The sequence below is a fragment of the Lissotriton vulgaris genome, unplaced genomic scaffold (assembly GCF_964263255.1).
Source record: "Lissotriton vulgaris unplaced genomic scaffold, aLisVul1.2 SCAFFOLD_1193, whole genome shotgun sequence".
NCBI classification, from domain to species: Eukaryota; Metazoa; Chordata; class Amphibia; order Caudata; family Salamandridae; genus Lissotriton; species Lissotriton vulgaris.
In genome coordinates, this window is record NW_028249262.1 from 705,643 (window position 1) to 724,060 (window position 18,418).

Sequence of the window (18,418 nt, forward strand, 5' to 3'; positions counted from 1 at the left end):
CAAGTGATTTCAAAGTAACGTCTACGTTGAGTTGAAACGAAGGTGTGTGCTTTTTTACTCAACGGAAGAGATTCTGTTTCTAATAACATTCTAACAATTTATCATGATACCTTGAATTTATAGTTATTCCAAATCACTTCAGCCGTTTTCCTTGAACTGGAACCAAAAACGTCTCATCATTTTCTAGTCACTGCACAAGTACATTTCACAACTTTAACAATGATGAGAATGCAGGGTTTGCTTTTTTGAATCCCAGCCAATGGCTTAACCTCATGTGTTCTCCCTGATCCCACTGAGATGTTTTCAGAATATTCTATAAACCATATACTATTAAGTTGAGAAGCTTAGTAGATGCAATAATAGCAGACACATGATAATACAGGTAATCATCAATCATTTGTTAATTAAACTTTTTATATTTTATTTTTTCCTCAATAGAACAATACCTAAATAGTGTACATCAAATGTTATAGATCAAAAATAAATCCTGCTGTGATTTCGTAAATGGTTCAGGATCATCCTTTGCTGCGTGTACATCTTGCATCTGGTTTACTGGGCTCTGAAAATTCCCCCTTGCTTCTGTACACATAGACTGGACTCTGTAACTCCTTCCTATACATTGTTTATATTACATTTTACAACTTGACATTATGCCTCAAAAAATCTTTATTGTAAACCTCTTTTTCACAAGAGATATGAACCTTGCATCTGGTACCTAAACACGCAAGCACGAGAGCAGGTATGGCGCGGCACCCATCACCAGCTCCAATTAAGCAACACTTATAATAATGTCAGTTTAAGCCCCATTCTCCTAGTGCAGCATTTTAGAGCAGTCACTAGTGCCCGCTCTTAACCTTAGTAGAACACATTCCAGAATTTGAGAGAAAGCCAACCACCTTCCTACTTAATTGTATATTTGAACTGGTTATTCCCCAGTATCAGAGACAATTGCAAAAAAAGGGGCAAATAAGGCTTATATAGTAATTATTTTAAGTAACATATTTGTGCCCAAACCTTAAAATACCACTATTTGTGAGATAGTCATTTAAGGGGTCCCAAACAGACTAGATTACCACTGACATCTGCTCCTGATATCCATATAAAACCATTCAGTACCACACCTATCAAATCCACCCAACTAATCATCCAGAGGAGAGAGGGACGTGTCTGCTGCTAGATTTCCTCTCCAGTCTCTTCTCCCTTGAAATATGGCAGTTCATACTAAAAAGATATATTGGTGTTCATAAACAATTTAGACCTGCCAAAAAACCCTTGGCCTATCTTAAATTTCACTATCTCTTGCTAACCCCATTCCAACACATCTAATGTTTTTCACTGTCCAGGAAGAGGAGTCCCATACTTCTCCACTGCTACTCTGCCCACAATAGTAGATGGTTTAATATAGTTTACCAAAGTCATCACTTTAATTTAAATTATGGACATGCTCGGATGTACCAGTTTAGTAGCAATGTAAAACCCCCTTCATATTCACTAACAATATTAGCTAATAGGAGTTCATTGATATCAGTGAATTTATCTTTTTGGAGAATTCTGTTTATTATATTTTTTCACATTTGCTGCATTTCTACGTTATTGTCTCCAAGGTAGATTGCATATTCTATATGTTTAATGACAAACATGAGCTACATTTTTAGGCCAGTGTGTGATCGCTCAGCGTTCTGTTCTTCATCCTATCATCTCAGTCACCAGTGTGATTCCTTTCCCGAGTGTACTTCGGGTGTAACAATAGGTAGCTTTAAAACTCATGCCTCCTCACAACCATTGCACTGATGTCCTTCCTCTCCTAAGGTTAATGTCGGACGTCTGAGAAGGTCTCACTCTGAGTTAGGGTCTCACAGTTGTTCATAAATTGTATAACGAGAATACAAATTTATATTTTGTGCTACAAATAAAAGCACCTCTGTTTCTTTCACGTTTCCTGGCTCAGTGAAGGCTTTTTGTGGCCGCCACCTAAGTTCCACCAACAGCGATTGCAATTTAATAACATCACATGGCCATGTTAATTACCTGATGTTATACATATATTAATGGTATGTTTTATTTAAAACAGCACATGGAGTGTCTGTGTCTTTCCCACGCAGGTTTTGAGGAGACAAATGCTACATCCAATCCCGTTCTTGGAGGGTGTTCAGCTCAGATGTGACAGCGGAAACCTCACTCATCTCCTCTCCCCATTGTGTGTTTTCTCATGTCGAGTCAGATTGACTTTCTGACTGAAGCTTTTGTCACACTCAGTACACTTATAGGGCCTCTCTCCCGTGTGTGTTCTCTCATGGAGAATAAGATGGTAATTTCGAATGAAGCTTTGCTCACAATACGTGCACTGATAAGGTCTTTCTCCAGAATGTGCTCTGAGATGCATATTGAGGTTCGACTTCATAGTGAAACTTTTGTCACACTGACTGCAGTGATACGGTCTCTCTCCTGAATGTGTTCTTTGATGCCGATGGAAAGCACTTCTTTTGGTAAAAGTCTTTTTACAATGAGTGCACTGATGCAAAGTCTCTCCCACATGTGTTTTCATGTGTCTTGTAAGCTCAATTCTCTGTCTGAAGCCTTTCTCACATACAGTACATTTATACCATGTCCAGTTTGGCTTTTTGTTTTGTCGATGTGCAAATACTAGCGCATTTCTCACAGCAATCTCAGTTTCATCACATTCATTAGGCATCCCAGTTATGGGAATTCCTTGATCTGAACAATCCCGTGTTAGACTGCTGAAGCCACTTTCGTACTGGCCATTATTCTCTCCCTGCAGCTCATCGTGGATTTCTGACCATGCCTGGCCTTTAGAAGTTGCTGTCTTCCCGGAGTCCAACGGGAGATCTATTTTGACTGATGATATTTTAAATGGCATTGTTGTTTTCATATAGTTTGAATAATGTCCTCTTTTATCTGCTTTGCTTAGATCCACATTACCTGTTGAATTAAACAATTAAGACCATCAGCTTTGGCACATATAAAAAGTAATATAAGGTTATCAAGGTTCACAGATTATACCAGGGGTGTCAAAAGCAGGACAAGGTGAGTTGCAGTCCAGCTTTATTTTAAGAAAACTACTTACTATGTAAGTTCTATTTGGAGTAAATGAATTTAAATGCATTATGTGTGGGTTTTCTGAAACTCTGGAATGGCCCAGGCCCTCTTGAAGCTACATGTGACATCCTAGGTTTATTCCATGAGTGCTTCATAATGTAACTGATGTGACTCATGCTTTGATCATCGGCCGAGCAGCACTTGTGAGCACCTTACTTATCAGAGCCACGGGTAAACATTACTTTTCCATGCATATAGCACTGGAACAGTGCCAATGAGGAGACCGCACTTTAATGACTAAATTGCACAGACAGCCTTTCATTTATGATGCCTGATACTGGTTGGGCATGTTATCCCCTTCAGTCTGCACCCAAGACCTTGCTTGCTTGTGGTTTTTGTAGTACTTGGGTGAGGCTGAAGTAATGGTGGCCTGAAGGACCCCTGGTAAGGAGAAGACAGATCGAGGCAAAAGTAATATTTCACAGCAGGTCACTAATAATAGATAAGGATCTTTAAAAGAAGAGGCGGTTTTCTAATACAAAACACACAATTAAACACATAAAATGAACAGGCAAAAAGAACACAGCAATAATAATATGCTTACAGAAATGTGCTCAAATATAAGTTTTCTAGTCGCTAGGAAACACACAAAATAAAAGTGCCATTGAGCATCCTAGAGAGATGAAATCCTTACTTTGAGGGAGCTCATACTACCTTTTCCACCAGGGGAAGGAGATTTTCAATATTTCACTGGGCCTCGGGGTTGTGTTCTGTTTGTTGGAGCTGATCCCAGAACCATTTGAATCTTCTTTCTAACACATACTTTTCAAGAGCTAGTGCTGTTTAATTGTACGGTGGACACTAGTGTTGTGTAGGGCCAAGCATAAACTTCATCCTTCTTAAGATGAAGGCACCTGCACTTAATACAGCACTGCAAAAGCTTGTGTGTAAAACAGATAAAAGTCACACTGAGTTAAACGCTTGAACACATTAGAGTTATTTGATCTGGAGGACACGCTCGATAAATGAAACAGAGAAGGCATCTACTCAACCAAGTGTTAGAACGTTTAACTAAGAAATGAAAGAGTGGTTAATAATGAGCCCATCAACAGAGGTCTGTCTGTCAGCTCCAGGTTATGCCGGCATTTTTACAGAGACCCACGGTAAGGCCCGGCGGTGTGGTTGAGGATTTCACTTTGGCGAACCACAAAATGTGGAAAATAGTTTGTACTTCAGGAGTTAAACTCTATTAACATTAATCCGCTCTGACATGAACCTTTTGGGGATGCTGCCAATTACATGTCATATCTTTTGGACAGACCAGGGAGCAGTTTTTGTTAATAAGGAATTAAAAGTGTTAGAGAATAGAGTGTCTGAAATATGCTAATAAGACGCGTTTTTTACTTATTTGCAAATGTTAGTTTACTTTTTGGCATTGAGCTTCCAAATGATGGTACAGACTGAATGCAAATGGACTTCAAACATCAAACTGTGTGTATTTGTAAAGCGCACATTACCTTGAAGGGCATCCTGGTGCCACAATAAAAGATTCTTGAGCTGAATCCATGCAGGCACTGGGTTTACTTGCAGACGAATGAAGAGCTGACTCAGAAGAGACCATTAGAAGAGGCTCTCTGTTCCCCCCGAAGACGTACACAGTCCCCTGGCCTGGCTGGGTACATTCAGAAGACTTTCCCAAACGAGATCACATCACAACAGTGTTCTATCAAGAACCACAAAACACCCGCTGATTCAGAAAGAACTGTGCTTTAAGACTGGTTGATAACATGGCTGGCCGACTACACATGATTATTATTTTTTTTATTTTGCAGTTTTATATAGCGCAATCTTGACCCGAATCGGGTATCAGAGCGCTTTGCATAGCAGCAGTTGCATTTCATGAGGGCTCATTTTTGTTAGGCACGGGGAGATTAAGTGATTTGCCCAGAATCACAGCATGTTCGGCTGTCATTGCCGAGACTTGAACCAAGTTCCCCAGACTCGAGGTTGACCACCTAACACATGCGACAGGGATCTCACTCCATGAACATGATCAAGTCACCTCGAGTCCTACTGTTGTCTTTTATGTCCACTCATAGATCAAGCTGAGAAGTGTGTGGGGATGCAGAGGATGACAACTTGTTGTTAACTTGGATAGGAAGATGGAACGAGACATGTATTAACATATTTGAAAACTTTAAAGTTTTAACTATGAGTTAGAACTCATGGAGTGATGAATCTATAGGATCCATACAAGTTTATTGTTATCAGCATAGAAGCCTTGTAATGCATTGCAAATAAAATTATATAAAAACAATACACAGACCCTTAAGAAAATTGCGTGCAGTAATAACCCACTATACTAAGCACCCCTGTCAAATATGAATATACAAGTTAAAAGCCTCTAAAAAGCAACATACATATTTTATGCCCAAATTGGCGCTTACAATATCAACAAATCATCGAGAAACAATCTGATGTTTGATATTTGGCCAAACTAACCATAAAAAAAGAAGACACTGAAAACACAACTTATGTCTCCTCTGTACTAAGACAGAGGGACATTGGTTCTTCCTTTGAGCCTATACCTTTATCCTAAATAATGAGAATGACCAACGCCTTTGTGCTTGGAGGTACTCGGTACAGAATAACATAAAGTACAGAGTGTTATCTATTCCCCCAAACTATAGTTGGAAAAGTCCCCACTTATAACAAACTAAATTCATGAATTCAACCAAAAAACAAAAAACAGGGTCTGGGGCAGACGCGGAACACAAAACCTCACTCAGAAGTTACCACTAACACCTTCCAGTAAGGATATCCTGTAGGACGGGAGCAAGAGGGAGGTGCAGATACAAACCCCATCGCTTAACAAGGACTATAGCTCATGACTTGCAAAGCCAGAGTTAACAGGTCAGAGCAAAGCAAGGGGTGCAGGACTAGACAACCAGACATCTCTATTCTGAAAGCGCAGTTTGCAGGACAAATTACAAAAAAGTTAATTGATAATATGCAAATAATCCAGGAAAAAACATTGCTGCTAGCAGATATTTTGAGGGGAAATCTCACCTAGATCTCAGCAGTCATTGTAAGATCAAGGGAGACCTCCCCATCGATGACAGCGTGATGTTTCAAGCACTCCAAACCAAACAATGTCCAAAAGCAGAACCCTGCTTGAATATGGAGAGATGTATTCCGGGCAAGCCTGTAACAATACTCATGTCCCCTAAGAAGCAAGATTCCTGACATGGGTGGCTTCCTGAATACGGTCGCTAGCCAAGAATATGATAGACTGCTGGAGCAGAAAAGGCTACATTGACTTTCAAAGGACGAAAGGCATGTGCGCGCCTGTGCGTGGAAAGGGGTCTTTCCACAGGTGATGTTAATACGCGAAGCACCGTGAACTCACCCTTGGAACTGCTGTTATCTTTCAATCTGTTCATGCTCTTATGGTTCAAGCAATCCGCCTCGTCCTCATCTTTGATGCAAAATGAAATCATGTCATGACCTGCTATGGAAAAACATTATGTATTATAGCAAAACATATGGAAATGTACATTATACAAGAATGAGCATGACATACAAATGTAATCAGAAGGCCATATTGGGAGCAAGCGGACTGCCTTCACCGTTGGAAGTAGATTCTTCGTTCTTTCAACTCACAAAGGGAAGCAACTCGAAAGGATCCGCGACATGCGGAGAAGGGTTCATAAACTGACCGACGTCAGGAATGTATCACGCACGGGTCAGGGACAACTGACCGGTAAGGACTACCTCCACAAACAATCCCACAGCAGGAAAACATCTGGAACTTACCTACGGAGGGGCCAGAGGTGTTTTTTCCAACTTCTGTATTAAAATCATCATTTAAAATAAACATTGGCTCTTCGTCTTTCTTCACATAAATGTCTGTATTTGGATATTGTAATTCTGCAGATTAAGTTAAGAACATTTAGGTGTATAAGAAAGCATAAAAATGACACTTTCAACACTTTTAATTACTGCATAAATTACATTTCAGTTCAGTAATGTTCTTCAGAAGAGGGGACCTAAGTATTAAAGCAGTATAGCCACAAACATATTTTTCATATACATGACAACAATAAAATTGTTTTTCAAGAAGCATCTTAAAAACGTACAGAGATAATGCATCAGGTTGCAGGGTGAAGACATATCAATAGAGAGAATACTTGTGTTATTAGGCCAAGTATTAAATAAGCAATTAAAATCCAGAGATAATGAAGCCATACATTAGCAATTCATGATCCCTTTAAATTATGATACTATAGGGCCTGATTACGATGCCGGAACTGCGGCGGAAGCAGGAGCTCCCAACTAGAAGTCAGATATCCCGCTGCCGGTATTACGATGCAACCGCCTTCACGCGGTTGCAATGTGTATATTTTGCATTGCGGTGGGTGCTGCGGGCTGCAGCACATGCCGCAATGCAAATCATATCAAATCATACTATGTGGCAAGCACCATGTGGTGCCAGCCACATGGTGCAGGGATGTTTAGAGGGACACCATATGTGCCCCCCAGGACCTATAGGGGAGGGCCAGGAGGAAGAGGGCCCTGCTAGGGGCCCCCAAAGTTACTTTCTGCCTGCCTTTTCATGGCGGGGGAATCGCAATGAAAGGGTAGGTGGAAAGGGATTCCTAAGCTGTCTTTGAAGGGAATAGGAGTCCAATCGCCGCCTTGACAGGATCCTTGATTCTGTCGGATGCAGCGGTCTTTCCCCCTGACAGCCGCGCTCCAACCGCCTGCATCCTAATACTGCGGTCGGATCCAATGGGCTGGATGGAGGTGAGACTGCCACTGACGGCCTGATGGTGGCAGTCCCACCGCCACCATAATCAAGTGCCCTGTCCCTAGAAAGTCCCAGTGCTGTCCCAAAACAAGTGTAAACAATCATTGTTTTAGCCCAAAGGAAGATATCAAAATCTGCAGTAATTCAAACTTTCCTTAACCGATGAAGCTACAGTAAGCTTTCAAAGATGATGTTCTGAGTTTATAGAGGAGATACCCAGGAACCATTATCATGAAACTCTTGTTTTTTTAAACCTATAAACTGCAATAAAACCCCACTGAGAGAGAAAGAACACTTTTGCGTGTAAATAGATAAACAATTAATTTTTTATTTTTTTTAAATTTATTTATCAAACAATATCACATTACATTGCGTACAGGGCCTTTCACCTACATCCCTTCTCGGGCCGGCGGTAGGCCAGGTCTTCTTACCAATGAGACAGTAGTGTTTACAACAAGGGTACCAAGAAGAAGCTCCCAGCTTGGAATTGTCCAGTGTACAGGCCGGTCAGTGAAGGTCCCAGGATGGTATGCCAGTGGTATTGCATCGTGCGCTGTGCATAGTAGACATATCTGTAAAATTTTATATTTTCTCCCAACTAACAACCCAACCCCCAACCCCGCCCTCTCGTAACCGGTCCCTAGTCTGCATGTTCCCTGTGGTGTAAGGTGCAATCTGTTGGAGAGGTGTGTGGAGTGGTGGTGTGCATCTCCTGCTGAGTGCCCAGGTGTATGTATGATCCCGTAAGACTGGGAATGGCTGAACGTCTACCTAACTTGGTAGCGCTGTCTAGCAAGCGGTACTGCCGCTGGAATCAGGGGGGATCTATGTTCGCTGCGCCCTCCTGGCCCTCATCCCCTCCCGAGGCCAAGTCGTCATCGTCCGTCCTGGAGTAGAGATAGGTGCGATAGAGCTCCCAGAAGTTTTTGGGGCGGCTTCGGGGAGGGAGCAATTCGCTATATGTCTCCGCCTGCGTGTTACAGTACAGCATGTCGTTAGCCCACCGCTTGAGAGTCGGGAGCGGACCCTTCATCCAACAGGAGGCCACGACCCGTTTGGCAAGTAGTATGCCCATGCTGACCAGTTTACGCACCGGCGCCGGCACATTCCTCGTATAGCCCAGCAGGGCGAGTGCCGGGTCAGCGTCCAGTTCCTGTCCCGTTATTTTGCTTAATTCCGTAAAAATAGTCGTCCAGTACTTACTGATTCCCGGACATAGCCAGGCCACGTGCATGAAGTCCGCTACTGGGGCGCGGCATCTCTCGCAACGGGGAGAGTCGCGAAGCCCATAGCGATGCAATCTTTCAGGTGTATAATATACTCGTTGCAGGAATTTAAAGTGAAGAAGGCGGTGTCTCCCATTCAGCGAGATCCGCCTGGTGGCCGCGCAGCAGTACGTCCACATTCCATCGTCAATGTGCATGTCTAAATCGGTCTGCCAGGCCAATCGCGCCCTAGTGTACTGCAGTGCCGTGTGGGCGTGTCCCATATTGTAAAGCTTAGAAGTAAGCTTCTTCTGGGACTCTGTGTGAATGACATACTCTAGCTCTGGTATCACAGGGGGTTCCTCCATATCGGGGCCTAGAAAGTCCAGCAGGGCGCTACGCACCCTGTGATACTGGAAGCGATGGAGCAGGGAGGGGCGGTCAAGCCCCCGCACCAGCTGATCCCACGTCTTAACTTTGCCATGTTGGAAAAGGTCCCCCAGCGTGTGCGCCCCTAGACCAGCTAAGGCTTTGTGTACGCCAGGTTCCGCCAAAGTAGGAAGCCAAAGGGCCCAATGTATCGGCATATTAGGAGCATACAGTAGTATCTTATCTTGCCTCTGTATTATGGAGTTCCAAGCGTGGTTAGTGGAACGGATGGAATCCAGTGTGCCCACTCTGCGGTCGCCAGGGCTACAGATAGTCGCCGGGAGTGGAGTAGGGGCCGCGAAAAGGCGCTCCAGAATCACATGCGGGATATCCGGGTCGCCGTGTATCCAGGTATGGAGGTGAGAGGCCTGCGCTATCCTATAGTAACGTTCCAGATCTGGGGCGGCCAGCCCCCCTTGCTCGTATGGGAGCTGAAGCACCTTCCATTGGATTCTAGGTTGTTTCCCGGCCCAGGCGAGCCTGATAAGGAGTTTGTTTAAGGTCGTGAAGAAAGCCCTGGAGAGGACAATCGGGAGGTTATTAAAGAGGAAAAAAAATCTCGGGAGGACCACCATCTTCATCAAGGCAATGCGGCCCATTAAAGATAGCGGTAGCTTAATCCAGAGCTCTACATCGTCAACTAGTTTACTATAGGCAACACCGTAGTTTTCGCGTAACACTATGTCTGGGTCCGTGTGTATCTTTATACCCAGGTATCTGACCGGGTCCGTGGACCATTGTAGCGGGTAGTCCATCTCGAAGGGTTCGGTAACAGGGGTCAGAGGGAAAGCCACTGACTTTGGCCAGTTCACCTTCAGTCCCGAAAGGGCCCCAAACCGCACCACCTCCCGCAGGACCGATGAGAGGTTGTTCACCGGGTCCCTGACGTACAACAACGTGTCGTCCGCATATGTGGAGATACCGATCTTGTAGGTAGGGTAGCTGATGGCTTCGTAGGAGTGGTATTCCCGCATCGCGCAAGCCAGCGGTTCCGCGACCAGCGCGTACAGTAGCGGCGAGAGGGGGCAGCCCTGTCTCGTGCCTCGGCTCACAGTGAACGCCTCCGAAACGGCGTCACCCAGCCGAACTCTCGCAGTGGGTTGGTGATAAAGTGCGCCGAGGAGTTGGAGGAAAAGGTCCCCCAGTCCCAGTTTCCTGAGGACTTTGCGCATGAACGTCCACTCCACGGAGTCGAACGCCTTCTCCATATCCAAGAAGACAGCGATTGCCTTGGTGTCATGTTTGGTGTGTTGGATGGCTCCCATAACCGTTCTGATGTTATACGTGAGGTTTCTGGCCGGGATGAAACCCGCCTGTTCTGGGGCAACTAATTCTGGGGCGACGAGCGCTAGTCTGTTTGCCAGTACCTTAGCGTACAGCTTCGCATCGACGTTGATAAGGGACAAGGGGCGGTAGGACCCCGGGAGGTCAGGCGGCTTGCCAGGTTTCAAAATCGTCACTATGAGTGCTTCTCTCATAGAAGGGGGCATCGCACCATACTCGCAGATCTCATCAAAGAGGGTGGAGAGATAGGGGAGCTGCTTGTCCTTGTACGCCTTATAAAAGGCGACGGTCAATCCATCGATTCCGGGCGCACTGCCTGACCTCATGCTGTCTAGGGCGTCCGCAATCTCCTCTCGGAGTATAGGGGACATCAGGAATTCCCTCTGCCAGTTCTCTAAGAACGGCATTTTGATGTAGTCTAAGTAATTGTCTATGTGGCTCTCCACACCCGAGATCTTGCTGGTGTACAGGTCTTGGTAGAATCCTTTAAATTCCGCCAGAATATCTCCCTGCGATGTCAGTGTCTCCCCGTCCGCGGAGCGCAATTCAGTGACACCCTGGCGTCGCCTGGCGCCCTTCATAATCCTGGCCAGCAGAGAACCCGGCCGGTCGCCCTCACCGTATGCGCGGGCCGTTGCGTATTTCCCTAGGTGCCTGACCTCTCTGTCCGCCTCCTCGTGGAACTCTGTCAGGAGCCCCCGCAACGTCTCATCCCCCGCCGGGGACGGGTCCGTCAGTCGTTGGCGTTCACAATCCGCAATTCGCCCCTCGAGCAGTGACAGTCTACTCCTGATAGCCCTGAGGACACTGGAATGCTTGGTCATGACGACACCCCTAACATAGACTTTAAAGGTTTCCCAAACCGTTCCGAAGCTATCCACCGTGCCTACGTTACTGGAAAAGAACGTGTCAATGTCCTCCCCTAGCTCTGCCCTGAATGCCTCATCTAACAGAGAGTACGGTGGGAAGCGCCACGTGAACGGGGGGATTCTAGGTTGTGGTGTGTTCAGAACCAGTAGAATGGGGGAGTGGTCAGACAGCGTCCGCGGGAGAACTCTGCAGTCCCTCACCATCGTCAGTAGAGTAATAGGGGAGAGCCAGTAGTCAATCCTAGTGTGGAGGTTGTGGTACGCTGAGTAGTGTGTGTAACCCCCCCTCGCGCTATGCCGCTCCCTCCAGACATCCGCCAGCCCCAGTCTCACCATTTCGGCTTGCATTTGTTGCGCAGCTGCTGCTGGGCGCCTGGGGGGCCCCCCGATCTATCAAGTTCAGGGCTAAAGGTGAAATTAAAGTCCCCCCCCCAAAGCAGTTTATCTGTGGGCCATTCAGCACAGTGCCCCGCCAGCGCCGCATAAAATTCTGGGGAGTCATAATTCGGGCCATACACATTCATGATCAGGAGATTATGTCCCTTACCCGTGCATTTGCTTAACACAAATCGGCCCTCCGGGTCCGCTCTGAGTAGCGTGAGTGAAAGTTTAGATTTAGGATTTACCCACGTGAGAACTCCCCTAGCGTGTGAGGTGAAGCCCGCATAAGTGGAGTTGCCCTGAAGACCTCTATGTGTGAGCATTCTACTGGTGTTGGGTAGGTGCGTCTCCTGTAACAGAGCCAGGTCCACATGGTGTCTTTGGAGGTAGTGCAGCACCTTGCGGAGTTTCCGGTAGTCGTTCAAACCCCTTACATTCCATGTCAACGCAGTTAGGGTTTCAGTGTTAAGCAGTGGGTCCCCTAGTATCGATTCAGCCATTAGAAAAGTGGCAACATATAATGAGCACCAGCAGTAAACAACCCCCCCTCCCACGTGCGCCCCCACAATCGGTCCCCTCCAGGGCATGGAACATTGCAGAACACAGTTGAGACCCCCCCCCGAACATTCCGAACTCCAGAACAAGAACCCCCACCCACCTCCCACAGTCAACCGACCCCAACCTGGTGTGACCGAATCCCCTGTGTCCCCCCCCCCCCACCCTCTAGCAATCCCATTCAACAACACCACAAACTGGCTCAGTCTGAGCCGTCACTGCTGGCAGCGCTGGGGCAGAGGTAGCCTACTCGTTCAGTCCGTCGTCCAGTGTCCCACCTGGATCTCCGTGCAATGTTCATACATAGCCCTCACGCCAGCGCCTTAGAGGCTTAGCTCAGCAAGCAAGGAGTGCATAACAAGGTTCGGCTCTCTGTCCGAGCCCCCCCCCTCCCGTCCCACCAGCCGCCTCTGACCTGTATCGTGTCCGGTTCCAGGGCAGCTGAGCCCATCCAGGATTGCTGTGTGCCGCAAGTGCGAGGGCCCAGGGGCACCCAGTCGAATCACTCAGGTCTCCCCCGCTCTAGGGCGCTCAGGGAGTCCAGATATTCCACAGTCCAGACTGAGCGGGGGGAGCGTATCGTGTCAAAGTGGAGTGGCGCCATGTGTGCCCCTGAAGCTGCGGCCTGCCGGTGTGTCCGTAAGAGCGCTCTCGCTCCTCAGTCCTGTTCCTCCAGGTCCTCCGCTCCTGATTGTTCCGCTGCACGCGTGTCTGAGCTCCCTCTGTTCTCCCTCATCCACACCTTCAAGGATTTTTGTAGTTCTTTGGGATCCGTGAAGAAGTGAGAATGCCCCTGACGGTTAATGCGCAGCCGCGCCGGGTATAACATGGCGTAGTCCAGGCCAAGGTCCCTCAATTGTTGCTTGTACGGGACAAATCGTCGTCGTTCTTCCTGCACTTTGGTGGTGAAATCAGGGTATAAAGATATGTTCATCCCCTCGTGTTGCAGTGACCCCTTCTCGCGGGCCGCACGGAGCGCCGTGTCCCTGTCTCTGTAGTTCAATAATTTCGCAATTATCGGCCTGGGGTTTGCGCCCGGGGGTGGCCTAGGTCCAAGGGTGCGATGGGCGCGCTCTACAATGAACATTGGGGAAAAGATGTCGTCTCCCAAGAGTGTCTTAAGTAGTTTTTCGACAAAAAGTTCCATCTTACCCGTTTGGGTCGTCTCGGCCACACCCGTTATTCGTATGTTGGATCGTCTTGAGCGCGCCTCCAAGTCCTCCGACTTTTCCTGTATCACCTGAAGCAGGCGGCCAAACTGCTTTCGATCAGCGTCCCACTCCGTTTGCGCCTCTTCAGCCTCAGTCAGTCTGCGTTCGGCCATGTCGAGTCGTTCCGCATGTTTATCCACCCTCTCCGTCATGCGGTCCATGCGATACGCCAGGGCGTCGATCTTGTTACCAATGGCCGACATACCTTCCTGCAGGCCCTTCTCCATGGTCGTGAGCATGCCTTTTATTTCCGCGCAGAGCGAGGAGCCCGGGTCGTTGGTCGCTCCTGGCGACTGGGAGGCCGGAGGGCCTGGTTCCTTCTGGCGGCGCAGGTCGAACGACAGCTTCGACTGGGTCCTGTCCCCCTTCACCATTGTCGCGTGTCCCAGACAGTCTAAAGCCCGCACCACGGTGGGGGGTGCAGCGGGTGAGCAGCACGTAGCCCTCGTTGAGTGCGTGGGTATGCCGCTGGGTCGGGAAAGCGTGGCGGGCACCGCCCGGGGTGCCGGCTGAGTTGGTACCTAGCCGCCCTCCTGTCCAGGGCTTGTGGGGTTCGTTTGTCGACTGGGCCTGGGTGATGGCGCCTTGTCAGGGCCCGACCTGCGCCACGCGGCTCGCCGCCTCCTCCGCAGTTAGCCCAGGGGTTTTTTCGGGGTCTCACAGCTCCGGGAACCCCCGCCAGCTGGTGACTCTGTGTGTCGATGAGGTGGCGTGGAGTCTGGGGGTCCGCCTTCGCCGGGACCCGGAGGGGTCTAGGTCAGCTTGTCCGCGCAGCCGCACGTCGGGTCACGTAACTCGGTCTCGGCTCTCAAGCGAGGTCGGGGATCGCGGCCTGGTCTCTCGCCACCTCGCAGCCGCTGAAAAATGGTGCGTCCGAGCGCGGATCGGCCCCAAACTTCGGGTGGAGTTGCGGAAGGAGTAGGGTCGACAATTCCTGCCGTTTTCGCGGGGATTTCTTTGCTGAGCAAGGATCTTTGTCGGATAATAGTTGGCGCCGACGCGGAGCTCTGCTCTTACGCGTCCGCCATAGACGCTGGCTAGCTCCGCCCCCCCAGATAAACAATTAATTGCCTATACTTTTCATTCATGTGCCTTACTTCTCCGAATCAGAGGGATGGGTGGATACAACTGTTGGTGCTGGAGCTTTGGAAAGAAAATTAAAGGTCATCCAGCGAAAATTAAGTAAGGGAAAACAGAATTTTTAATTCCATGCTGAACACAGTATGTAATTTTTAGGTCTCGCCTAGCGCATGCGCTGCTTCGCCTTGGCAAGACTATTGTTGTCGGTTTGGTATGCGAAGGGAGACAAACCATGTGCGCACACGGACAGGCGATGTGCACGCACATGGCGTCTCGCATCTCTTCCACAAGAGGCAGTCGGTTCTCTGATTGGTTGGCAACTACCAAATAAGCACTGTGATTTGTGGACCTTGTCAACCAATCAGAGAGCCTACTGGCTCGTGCAGGCAGCGTAAGCAAGACACGCTGTAGACTCTGTCCAAAGGGCGTGTTGATCTTCAGCCTTCGGTTTCACGTCGTACAGTTTTGTAGGTCTCGCCTCTCCACACCCGAGATTGTAGCGTAACATGAGACCCTTGCCTGCAAAGTACCTGGAGGGCGCCCCCCCCCCCCGACTCACTCATATTTACTAACGGAAAAGACAGGTATCGGCCCTGAGAGCAAAACAGTCCTAATGCTAACTCTGACTGCCTGCCTGGATGAATCTAACCAGGCCCGCAACACCGCTGTAACACAGAGAGGAGGTGCCTCGGAGGTGCCGCCCTAGCAGAGAAACAACGTCTGGAGAGCCTCCCTGGAGCCCCAGGAAACAGTGGCTCTTCAGCGTCCTGGTCTGTTCCCAGGGATCGACTGTTGCCACTTCCATGCCCCCCCCCCCCCACACTGCTTCTCGACTACCTCCCCTGGGTGGAATCTGTGGTGCGATGCAGGCATTCCCCATCCCCCCATCGGCTGGCCTCTTCGAGCAGATTATCTGCTTGCTGGCCCATAGACCATCGCTTCAGGGTGTCTCTGCGCGCTGTGCTCGGTGCTACAGCTCGTCTCTGCTCACTGCGCTTCCGGTGGAGAGAGCGGTGTGAGCTTGCCTCTGTCTCACACTTGGGATGGCTCCAACCCTGGCAGGAGGGCAGAAGCGCCAAGTCTGGGAGTGACATCTCGCTCTACTCCCCACCCCTTGGTGGCAATGCTAGCTCCCTGCAGCTCCAGCTGATAAGATCAGAGCTGAGCGGAGCTCCTGCGGAGAGCTTAGCAGTAAGGCGGGGGTGCAGAACAAGGCACCAGGGACACTTTGCCACACAACCCCGGCGCAGAGGGGGTCGTCTGCCGCTGCCACCCTCACTCTTCTCCTGCACCGCTTCCTTCACTTTACCACTACCTTTACTTTACCTTGATCCGTTACCTCCTCCACCTGTACAAACCTGGGTGTCTGCTCTATATCCGCCCTCCACCTATGTGCCTACGTTCCTCACCCTGTAACCTCTCTACTACACGCACACCCCTGCTCCACCTGAGTCCCCTCACCTGTGCCATTCGTCCCCTCACCATCACATCTCATCTGCTACACCCGTATTCCTACTCCACCTGAACAACCCCTTCCTCCCGTACCTTCCCGCTCCTCAATCTGTGCCCTAGTCTCTACTCCGCCTCTCCTCCTGATTCACCTGTTCCGGCCCACCGGCACTCTCCTCTACTCCTCCACACTTCACCCTCCATCCCTCCAACCGCACATCACAGCTCTCTACCAGTGCACATCCGTACCCCCTCTCTTTATCTGCATGACTCCGCCCCACGTACCCACACCCTCTCCTGTGCTCTCTCCCCGGTCACACTTTCTTCACGTCATTACCTTTCTCCCCGGCGAGGACCCTCCCCCCACACTCACGTGTACCTCCCTGCCTCTCTGTCACCCACCACTGTCACAGTCTCCACATCGCTGACTCCCTATCGCTTTACTTTCCCTTATCTCGCCCTTTGTCCTGCCGTCTGTCCATCCGACCGCCCAACCAACCATACGGATACAGCTATCCATCCATCCGTCCATCTGCCTGCCCGTCCATCCATCTGCCGGTTCTCTCTCTCATCTGTAGCTTCTTCTGTCCGTCCATTCATTTGCAACTCCCCACCCATCCATTTGCCTGTACATCTATCCGCCCGTCTCCCTTTCTCTCTTTCCATTGATTCATCCCCCTGTCCATCCCTCCTATGACCCATCCATACATCTTTATTTTACCCTGGCTAATCATTCGCTTGTCTCTGCCAGTGTATACATGTCGATCAACGGTCTATATCAGGGTCTCCAAACTGGTCCTAGAGGGCCAGATTCGTGCCAGATTTTTGGGATATCCCTATTGAGATACATCTAGTAATTTTAAAAATATGGCATGGATCCGGCCCTCCAGGACCGGTTTGGAGACCCCTGGTCTATATGTACGCTGTCTGCCCGAACTATATGTACATCTATACTACTTTGTTCCGCAGCTTCCCCTTTTCTGATGTGCAATCGCTCTTCGTTATTTCTCCGGTTCTTCTCTTCCACAGTTCCATTCCCTGGCATGTCTGAGTTCATGCCCCCCTGCTCCCTCCTCAGTGTCTGTTGCCTGTCGGGGTCTCTTGCAGCGCTTGCACCAATATCTGCTTCCACAAATAGCGCTATATTGTGTCTGTGCACATCTCAGCGCACAAGCATGCTTTCCAGCCGGATGTATGTCGTTACAACGCATACTTTTACAATGCATACCTTTACAACGCATTTTTTACAACACAACATCCATCACAACGCATGCCATTACAACACACCTCTAAAAACTACCTTTACAACGCATTCCACTACAACGCATACTACTTTTACAACGCATACCATTACAACGCATACCATTACATTGTATGTATGGTAAGTATTGGATAGTGTAGGGGTAAAATGTAGTATTCCAACTCCAGGGGGTGCAACAGTAGGGTAAGTGTTGGATAGTCTAAGGGTACTATGTGTATGTGTTGTAATGGTATGAGTTGTAATGACTGCGTTGTAATGACATGCGTTGTAGTGGTATGCGTTGTAGTGACATGCGTTGTAATGGTTGCTCTGCAATGGCATGCGTTGTAATGGATGTTGCGTTGTAAAAGTTTTGCTGTGAAGGTAGTGTGTTGTAAAAGTTGCTTTGTAAACGTTGTTCCCCTTTCCAGCCTCTCATCACACTGACAGTCAGAAAAAGATCCCGAGGCACACGCCACTCACAGGCAGAGAGAGATCCTGAGGTACACGCCACTCACAGGAAGAGAGAGATCCCGAAGTACACACCACTCACAGGAAGAGAGAGATCCCGAGGTACACGCCACTCACAGGAAGAGAGAGATCCCGAGGTACACGCCACTCACAGGCAGAGAGAGATCCTGAGGTACACGCCACTCACAGGAAGAGAGAGATCCCGAAGTACACACCACTCACAGGAAGAGAGAGATCCCGAGGTACACGCCACTCACAGGAAGAGAGAGATCCCGAGGTACACGCCACTCACAGGAAGAGAGAGATCCCGAGGTACACGCCACTCACAGGCAGAGAGAGATCCTGAGGTACACGCCACTCACAGGAAGAGAGAGATC

The 18,418-nt window shown here is 48.7% G+C and overlaps 1 protein-coding gene across 1 annotated transcript; it reads right to left on the reverse strand.

The window, feature by feature from the left end:
* Window positions 1–429: 429 nt before the first annotated feature.
* On the reverse strand, window positions 430–9,659 carry LOC147663640 (uncharacterized). The gene is made up of 4 exons (XM_086950303.1): window positions 9,071–9,659; window positions 6,874–6,987; window positions 6,467–6,568; window positions 430–2,940 (listed from the first exon to the last, which is right to left on the reverse strand). Exons 1-4 carry the CDS (start codon window positions 9,657–9,659, stop codon window positions 2,180–2,182), a joined length of 1,566 nt encoding a protein of 521 aa, XP_086806429.1. The 3' UTR covers window positions 430–2,179.
* Between the last annotated feature and the right edge of the window lie 8,759 nt (window positions 9,660–18,418).